The 9925-nt window shown below is 34.7% G+C and overlaps 1 protein-coding gene across 1 annotated transcript; it reads left to right on the forward strand.

The window, feature by feature from the left end:
* The first annotated feature begins 619 nt into the window (after positions 1–619).
* Positions 620–7335, forward strand: LOC140448357 (uncharacterized). Its single transcript, XM_072541444.1, has 2 exons — positions 620–944; positions 5936–7335. The coding sequence occupies exons 1-2, from the start codon at positions 777–779 to the stop codon at positions 7271–7273; spliced, it is 1506 nt and encodes a 501-aa protein (XP_072397545.1). The 5' UTR covers positions 620–776; the 3' UTR covers positions 7274–7335.
* The last annotated feature ends 2590 nt before the right edge of the window (positions 7336–9925 follow it).

Here is a 9925-nt window from a genome sequence, read left to right on the forward strand (position 1 = left end):
ATATAAACGCATTATATGCGTCTATATTCTTTGGTTCTATATTATAATATATATAGAACAAATGGAAATAGAAAAGGCATAAGACAGGATTCATTCTCTCCCCACTTTGTTCAACTTTCATGTTGCTGTAGAAAAGAATAAGATATTTCAGCTTGCACGTGAGAACAAAAAGTTTATCCAAATAAATGATACTCATAATTATGATTTCAGATACGGCTATAATAACGGACAATATAATGGAAAAGCAAGAGGAGACCTCTTTACATCGATCAGCTCTGATATCCTTTCCTGAAATATACTCTATATGTATAAATTAAATAGTAAAGGCGACAATTTTTCGGATTTTAGAAAGCTTGAAATTGACAGGAAAAAACTGTTTTTCCATCCCATAGCCACAGTATATTGCTAACCATAGTTTCTTTTTTATACTATGACCAATGAATATAGATAAGCAGTAATATATATTCTTTATCTATGATAGATAAGCGTCTATATTCTTTGCTATGACCAAAGAATATAGACGCTTATAATATATATAATATAAGCGTCTATATTCTTTGCTATGACCATAGCCATAACCACTATCATCACTATTTTGACTTTTTGACATATACACATACACATAACCCTAAATAATTCCTGTTTTTGTTTATAAATTTCGTAAGGGAAAAAATAGTATAATATTAATAAATTTAAATTCCTTACATCTTTGAATAAATAAGTATATACACGAATAAAAAATCTTGATAAAATTTTAGGAAGATTATTATTTGAAAATGGATTGGATTTCTTCTCTATGTAGAGTATGTGTGGCTAAAACAAGTCAAATGATTTCTTTAGATAGCAGTTTTAAAGAAGCACTCTCTGAAGAAAACGAAACTAATGAGCAAATTTATCCAGATACTTCAGTCCAGGAAATTCTTCACAAAGTGCTGAATTTTATGGTAATGTTCACATAGATAAAAAACTTCTGAAAAGTTGAATATCATATGATCATATTATCATTTGTCCACTATCTAGATTTTTATCCAATTTATGAAAATACTGAGTTTCTATTGATATCTAACTTACTTATAATATGCTTTAGTCATTTTTTTTCTTCAAAAACTGTAAACAGCATAGTACCACATTCGTTAAGTGCCTCTTTTATAAACCTTTATTTTGAAAAAGGTTTCTGCATCAAAATCAAGATGTGTTTTCTGAATCAAAACAGTTTTGGGACACTAGTTTTTGCAAATTGTTCTTTTTTTCTTTTGTAAAACATCTTTTTCTTTTTTTATTTGTCATAAGTGTATTAGAAACCATTGTATTTGATAAGGTCTGGAACCTGTATCCTTTGTTATAATTATTTAAATAGACAATACTGATTTAGCCCACCTATAGTTGAGAAAATTTGTTCTATAACATATAAATGATTTTGATTGTCTCTTTTAAGATATAAAAATTAAGTTCATTCATTCATTGCGAGTGATGTGCTGCCATCATTACCATATATGTTTGATTTGGTCTATGTTTGCGTAATCTATTAAAGTTCCTACCTTATTTTTATTTACTTTTCTTTTCAATATGGTTAACCAACTTACAGCATATTATAAAGAAGAATTTGCAATGCAATTTGTTTTATTTTATTTTGTATAATGAGTGAACCTTTTTTAGTTCTTATTTGTTTGCTGTCCAGTTATTTTATGCAATTGCTGTATCATTTCATTGCACTAAATGTTAATTGTTCTTTGCACAATATGTTTTCTCAGTGTATGGGTCTTCATGTAACTGGTATTAGAATTTTCTTCATTCCATACCTTATTTTAATTTAGAGTTTGACTGTAAAAGCATTGTTTTATTCTGATAAAGTAAATGTATTGATTGTGATGACTCAACATTTGGCACTATAATAAATAGTGAAATTTTACTTTCCAGTTTATTAACTTTACAATATAAAGCTTTAATTTACATACACATTAATAAACCAAGAGCCATAGCTACATTGGTTTTATTTTCTACAATAACAATGGTTTTACAAAGTTTAAATCAAATATTTTTAGTTACAAAATTTGATTAAGTAATCTATGTTAATACAGAAAGGTTTTTTCAAATTTAAATTTTCCTAGTCGTCTTTCTTTCATACTACTGAGCATGCTTCTTTGTACAAGAGAAGTTCACATTATTTCTGTACGAAAAGTACCCCTTTGCCTAGTATGGTAGTCATGTACATCTTCAGTCAGTTTTAGGACAATATTTGTAAGTACCGTAAACAGGGGTAACTTTGCCCCTGCCAGGGTAACTTTGCTCCATTACTAAGAAAAGTTTCATTTTAATTTACCTATGATTTAAAAACAGTCTTCACAAAACGCGGGTCGCCATTTTACTGGTTGCCTATTGACAAAGTCTCCCCATGTGCAGCATCGTCTTGCTCTTCCATTTACATGCCTACAGCGAGTCGAGAAGGTGGTAGTGTAAAAACTTCGGTAAAAACTACGTATAAAATTTGGTGTGTGTAGAAAGTTGTGCTATTATCTCACAAGTAAGTATTTGTGTATGCGTTAAGTGTATACTGTTTATCAACTTTTGTACTAAATTGTGACTTATAAATGAACAAATGATAAACTTTTCTTTTTCTAACGTAATTTTACAAATTATCAGGTGACTCGGGGTAACTTTACTCCAAAAAAGTGGCCAAAGTTACCCCGAAATATATTTTATGTTTAATATATATTTTTGTTACAGATATGCTGACTATAGACAAGAAACCCTACAAGAGTGTTTAAATGAAATAAGAAGAGGTGAAATCTCACACAGAAGGGCAGAAGAAAAATATAAGATTCCAAGAAGGACCATTTTAAATAAACTGAAAGGGAAACATTCCAAAACGCCAGGGAAGCAAAACGTATTTACTCCCGGCGAAGAAAACCAATTTGTCAATTGCCTGATTTATGTGGGAGAGTATGGATTCCCTATTAACGCAAGGGAACTGAGAAACATTATCAAAAATTATTTAAACCGTTGTGGAAGCGATGTCAAAATTTTCAAGGATAACTTCCCTGGAGAGGATTGGATCAAAAAAATTATGGTGAGACATCCTGAAATTTCCCAACGTTTTGCAGAAAATATTAAACGTGCACGAGCAGGAGTTGATGAAAACGTATTGAGAAGCTTTTTCGAAAATCTGGCAGTCGAGTTCGGCGGCGTTGCTCCAACAAATATATGGAATTGTGATGAAACTAATCTCACTGTTGATCCCGACAAAAAGAAAGTCATTGTCAAGAGAGGTTGCAAGTATCTAGAACTAATTAAAAACACTTCAAAGACATCTGTGTCCATTATATTCTGTGGAAACGGCAAAGGTGAACTTTTACCACCCTATGTTAATTACCGGGCTGCTAAAATGTGGACTACTTGGGCTGAGAATGGGCCAAAAGGATGCCGTTACAACGCTAGCAGTTCCGGATGGTTGGATGCAAATATTTTTGCAGATTGGCCTGAATTTCAGTTGGTACCTATGTTTAGGAAGCTGAATGGTAAAAAGGTATTACTATGCGACAACCTCTCCACATATAACAGTACATGCACTTCAACTCTGTCGTCAAAACGACAATCATTTAATTTGTCTGCCTCCAAACAGTAAACATTTGACGCAACCTCTAGACGTGGCTTTCTTTCAGCCCCTAAAAATAGCCTGACGAAAAATTTTGTCAGTTTTGAAAAGTACTGAAGATGGCATCCGCAACACTAATATACAGAAGCAACACTTTCCTCCATTATTGTCAAAAGTGATGGACTTGCTTGATCCACAAATCAAATCTAATTTAGAGGAAGGGTTTCGAAAATGCGGAATATTTCCTCTGAATGTTGAGGAAGTACTCAGCCGAATACGCTGCCTTCTTTATTAGTTTTTTTTTGCACAAATAATATTTTTGGAGTAAGATTAATATAAGCAACCCATTAGCTTTGCTCCAACTATATGTTACTATACAAAATTTCATGCTTTTATGAGGTGGAGCAAAGTTACCCCACACTATTGGTAACTTTGCTCCACTTTTTATTAAAAAAAAAATTGTAATTAATTATTTTTAAAATAAAAAATACCATACAATAATTACATTGTATACCTTCTTCATCAGTTATTAAAAAAAAACATAATACTAGTAGAAAGTTTATACACTTTTCCTCGCAATTTCTTTAATAACTCCTAAAAGTGGAGCAAAGTTACCCCAGTTTACGGTACTTGAGAAAGCTTACATTTATGAATTAATACACAAACTAGCATTCAATATTGATAGACCTTTCCCTAACTAAAACTCATCAAAACAACTACCCACTGGCCTCTGATGCTCTCTTAACAAGCTGCGATGTAGATGACATTCTATATGGGGCCAATGAGACGCAAACTCTCATAAAGGCTCATAATGAGATATCTGACCTACTCAACAAGGCACACATTTCTCTTCATAAATGGTGCTTTACTCAAAAACAGTTTTCTGCACTGCAGTGATCTGCAGTAAGTATAAATCTGCAAAGAATTGTGACTCCCATGGTTATCCAATATGAGAAGCACTGGATCTTCTTTCGATGCCTTTATATGCTGACAAAAATGTTTTATCAAGTCGAAAAATAACTCTTCATTTATCCAACCGTTTTTTGAGCATCTGTATATTACTCAACTTGAACCTCCAATCATTATTTGTGGATTCATATGTATTCGAGGGAATATGAACATAGGAGGGACAGACTGTCCTGAATCATTTACAGCGCATACTATGGTAACAATTTCCCTTCTTTCCCAAGATATTACGGATCCCATTTGTCTTTGGCCTTTTGGTGCTAAACTTTTTTATGGTTTCTGGACCGTAGAAATGCCCGTTTCATCTATATTAAAAATTCGACTCTCTGGCAATTTGAACTCTTCCATAACTGTGAGCAGTTTATTAAAAGATCGGTCAACCTCATCTTTACTGAATGTAGAAATGCGGTTTTGTCTGGTACCTTCCGGTTTTCTAACACTAATGTCTGGATGACGCTTTAAAAAGAGTTCTAACCAATTTTCACCAGCGATTTTCTTTATCGAGTCGAAACGGTGTTTTATTTTATTCGTTTCAGCAAACTGGTATCCTAAACACCTTAGTTCTGCTTGTGTGATTCCAAAAAACATACATATTCGCCAATTTTTTAACATGGTTGGCTATAGTGGAATACTGTTCATCATTAAAAATTAGTTTTCTGTCATGTTTTATTTTTTTGCGGCTCTTGGAGTTTTTCACGTAGAGTGGATTCTGGAATATTGAATGATCGACCTACTTCTCGTGTTTTTCGCCCAGATCGTATAGCAGTGATAGCAGCTTTTAGTTCGTCTTCTGTCCATTTTGATCTTTCGGTTTGCCGAACATAAGCACGGGGCTTTTTGGAATCTAAAAAGCAATACAAACACTATATCAGCAAAAATTCTCACACGGGGTAATACCGCGCAGCGTGAAATTACCCCGACGCAGCTGCTCGTTATTCCGATAAGTGAGTAACCTAACTTAAGTTATCACTGTTCGTCAACGACTAAATACAATGCATTGTTTTGTACGTTAAATTAATACAAACTAATTATGGAATAGTTTTAATGCAAATTAATAACAAAAGCACTTACCACTTTTTAAAAATTATTTGAAAATTACATCAATGTCTTGAAAAACAAACAATCGGCGACCTTATCTAAACCAACACTACGGATTTAGTCATAGTACAAACATGTGGTTAGCTAGCAAATACGAGACTGCGCGCTGTGTTGATTGTTAAAATACTTATGCCGTGTTGCCAAGATAGTGATGCGCAGAATTCCCACGTGCGCGGAATTTCCCGGTTTCCTTTACTTTCTGATACATGTCTCTCACAATATTTTGTTTATTTTACATGTGGTCTTGCTAAAATTTAAAACACTTATAATTTTTTTTAGGAACCTGTACCTGAAAACTATCCACAATACATATGCTCAATGTGTCTAGGTATACTAAAAGTGGCATACGACTTTAAAACACTTTTTGAAGAATCTCATCAAGTGCTTGTTGAACTTACAGGAGGCAAGGAAACAAACAAGAGTAATTTACCAGTGTGTGTGGAAATAATCGCTGGTTCAACAAGATATAATTTAAACGACTTGGTAATTGTAGAGGAGCAAAAATGTGATCAGCTTAATTTTAACGGGTTTTTACGAAATCTCGGAACAGTGATATCGGCGAGTTTTGGTCCTAAATATGAGCGCCCAACAGTCGGTCCTCCAGTGTTGGAGATTCTAGAACGTCCGAAGGAAGTATCCGAACCAGATGTTTTATCACCCGAAAATGAGCAGGATAAAGAATGTGACGTTGATTCTTATATTATTTTATGCAGTAGCGACACTGGGGCAAGAGATACGATAAAGGCATCGGCAGATCTGGAAGATGATGATGATTTAATACAGTCAGCTGCAAAGTTACAGTACGAGTGTAGTATTTGCAAAAGAATGTATGGTTCGAAAACTAGATATCAAAAACATGTCGATGTTTGTGGCAAAGGATACAGATTAGGTAAAGACGACAAAGGAAAAACGTCGTTAGTGTCTTTATTGCAATGTAGATTTTGTCCAAGAATTTTCAAAGAAAGAAAATTTCTCAACTACCACGTTAAAACACATTTGATGCCTTTTTTCAAGTGTGATATTTGCAATCAAAAGTTCAAAAGCCGAAATTCTAGAAATTATCATAGGTCTACAAGACATAGTCAGTCGAGCTATGTTTGTCAGATTTGTGGAAAAGAGTGTAAAACTGCAGCGACGCTAAGTGGACACGAACAAACCCACAACAAAAATTCAACGATGTGTATTTGTCCAGTGTGCGGAAAATCTTTTCATTACAAAGGAGGGTTGTATTACCACATGAAACAACACACCAAAGAACGCAAGTATAAATGTCATTTTTGTGACAGAGATTTCTATACTTTGACAGCCAAGAAACGCCACATATTAACCCATACTGGCCATCGGCCTTTCAACTGTCAATCTTGTGGGAAAGCATTCTTTTCCAAAGGAGAACTAAAGAAGCATGAGTACACACATACCGGACACCACCCCTATAAGTGTGAATACTGCCACAAAGCATTCACTTCTGCGTTTAATATGAAAATACACTGGTTTAATCACGCTGGTAGCTTCGATTGCGAGCATTGCCAAAGAACATTTATTAGTAGTAAGGTTTTAGAGTTCCATTATAAAGTAAAACATAAAAAACTTGTTGAAAAACCTGATGATGGTAACTAATTGCTGTACTTTGTAAAAATAAGACTGTATTTTTTTAGTTAATTAAAATAAAGTTAAATGTACAAGTGTAGTATTTCTGGATCAAATCTCTATTCTATGAGTAATCAGAAAGCATAACCACCAATGTTTCTCAAACCTTTTTCCTTGTAGACCACTTACCGATGTTTTTGGTTTCCATAGACCCCTAATGTAGAATTTTTCGAAATTTATTCGACGTTCAAGTCTTTTCTCAAAAAAAATTAACTATCTTGGAATGTATTTTTGTTAGCTGATACATTGCTTCCCAATTTTATGTTTCATTTATTTATTTTATTTTTTATCTGCGCAATAATTAAAAAATAAAAACAAAAGTTTAATTCATATTTTATGAAAAATGCACAGAAATATGAATTACTGTTACCTAATGAGAGTGATACACGGGTAGAAGATATATCTACTTAAGGGATGCGACCCTGCCCACGTGAGCCATAATTATCTCCCAATCTCCTGGTACCTATGAGCCATAATTATTTCCCATTCTCCTCGTACCTAAGAGAAATTATATCCTAAACCCATTCTCCCATCTAATTACCAAAGTTTCCTTTCCCATATCCTACTCTGGTGTCGGCAGCGGCATCACCAATACCAAGATAGAGTGTAAGGGAAATTATCCTGGATCGGTATATTATTGGATACTACAAGTATTAAATTAACCGAACGATTACCGGTATAAGTAATCCCCACTAGTTGGTCAACGGCTACGGATGGAAGAACCGACACGTGGTAGGGCACTTCATTGCCCTGGAGCTAAGAAATTGACTCCGAAGGCGGAAGAGCTAAATTAGTCAACGGCATTGAGATGTGGAAAGCCACGGGATGACTACCATATTAAAGATCCGCATGGATATTCCTAGTAAAAAATTATCATGGGCCCACTAGTCGATGATCATGGAGCTCGGAATCCAAGGACAAGAGGACAATTATATTTAGACGACAGGGCCTGTCAGGTCGTCATCAAGGTAAATCTCTGTCAAAAAAATAAGAATAACTTGAAAATTGAAACATGGAACGTAAGAAGTTTTCACCAATCTGGCAAACGAGATAACACTGTGTCGGAAATGAGCAGAATGAAGATTAACATACTGGGTCTTAGCGATATACAATGGCCTGAATCAAGAAAATGTAATGTAACACCAGAAATGGAACAATGTATTATTTCGGTAACAACAACTCCAATCACAGGCAGGGAGTTGATATTATAGTTGATTGAAATTCTCAAAAAGCTGTTTGTAACTTTGTTCCCTACCCTGATCGAGTATTGATGCTATATCTCAACTCTCATTTAAAACGTAAAATAAATATAATCCAGGTATATGCACCAACTGCAGATAAGGATGAATACACCATAGAAAACTTCTATGAACAAATTGGCAATGTCTTAAAGCTGACTAAAAGATATGATATAAATATTATATTAGGAGATTTAAATGCTAAAGTGGGCCAAGGAGAAGTGGAGAATTGTGTGAGACGATATGAACTCAGAGAGAGAGAGGAATGAACGTTGGGATCGGTTGATTGATTTTTGTAATTCACTTGATCATAATTGCAAATACTTTGTTCAAACTTTCTATATATAACGTAGATTATACACATGGAGGTCACCAGCTGACAATAACAACAAAGTAGTCAGAAATCAAATAGATTATATTATCGTCAACCGCTATGCGGGTAGGAAATCCTTTGAATAGTCCTATCAGGGAAAATGAATCAATCCCTGCCTTCCGCAGATTCCAGGTGTTTCCTGACCCGAGAAACTAGTACCTGCTTAGGACCCCTTGTCCATGGATGAAGTCCACAATGGCGTAGAAGAATACCTTCGGTGCGGTGTGGATGGCGGAAGTGGTAATCCCTTGATTTTAGGGATTGTATAAAATCACTTACCAACCCGTCTAGTCTGCGTGGTGGTTTAAGGCTAAAAAACCTCCTAACAGGAATATGGCGATATCTAAAACAAAAGAAATGGGTTCCCAGGTGGGTAGACCATACAGTAATGGCAAATCTCACTCCTTTGGAAAAAAGTACAGCTTCATGGACTCTGGGGGAAGCAAGAAATCGCTAAAAACCACATGATTGAACATCGCAACTCTAAATATAAGGTCCTTAAGCAAAGATGAAAAAGTTTACGAACTCGAAGAAGACATCACGGACTTAAAATTGGACATAATTGGTCTAGCAGAGGTAAAAGGAAAAGGGGAAGAGCGCATAACATTGGAGTCCGGTAACGTACTATATTACAAAGGGCGAGAAGAACAAAGCCTAGATGGCGTAGGATTTCCAATTTCAAAGAAATATGCACATAAAGTAGAGCAATTCGTATTCAGTAGAGCTGAAAGAATTGCAATGATTAGGCTAAATGTAAACGAAAACATTTCCCTGAATATTATTCAATTATACCCTCCAATAGCAGCTTATCTCGATGAAGAGATAGACGAATTTTATGAGCAAATTGCAGAAACTAGCACGAATTATCACAGCACGTATACGATGATAATAGGAGACTTCAACGCTAAGATCGGACGACTTGAAAAAACCGAAAACTATATAGGACAATTCGGCTCTGGAGTTAGAAATGAGAGAGGAGAAACCTTGGTTAACTTCCTACAAGCCCACAAA

Source organism: Diabrotica undecimpunctata, chromosome 8 (genome assembly GCF_040954645.1).
Source record: "Diabrotica undecimpunctata isolate CICGRU chromosome 8, icDiaUnde3, whole genome shotgun sequence".
Lineage (NCBI taxonomy): Eukaryota > Metazoa > Arthropoda > Insecta > Coleoptera > Chrysomelidae > Diabrotica > Diabrotica undecimpunctata.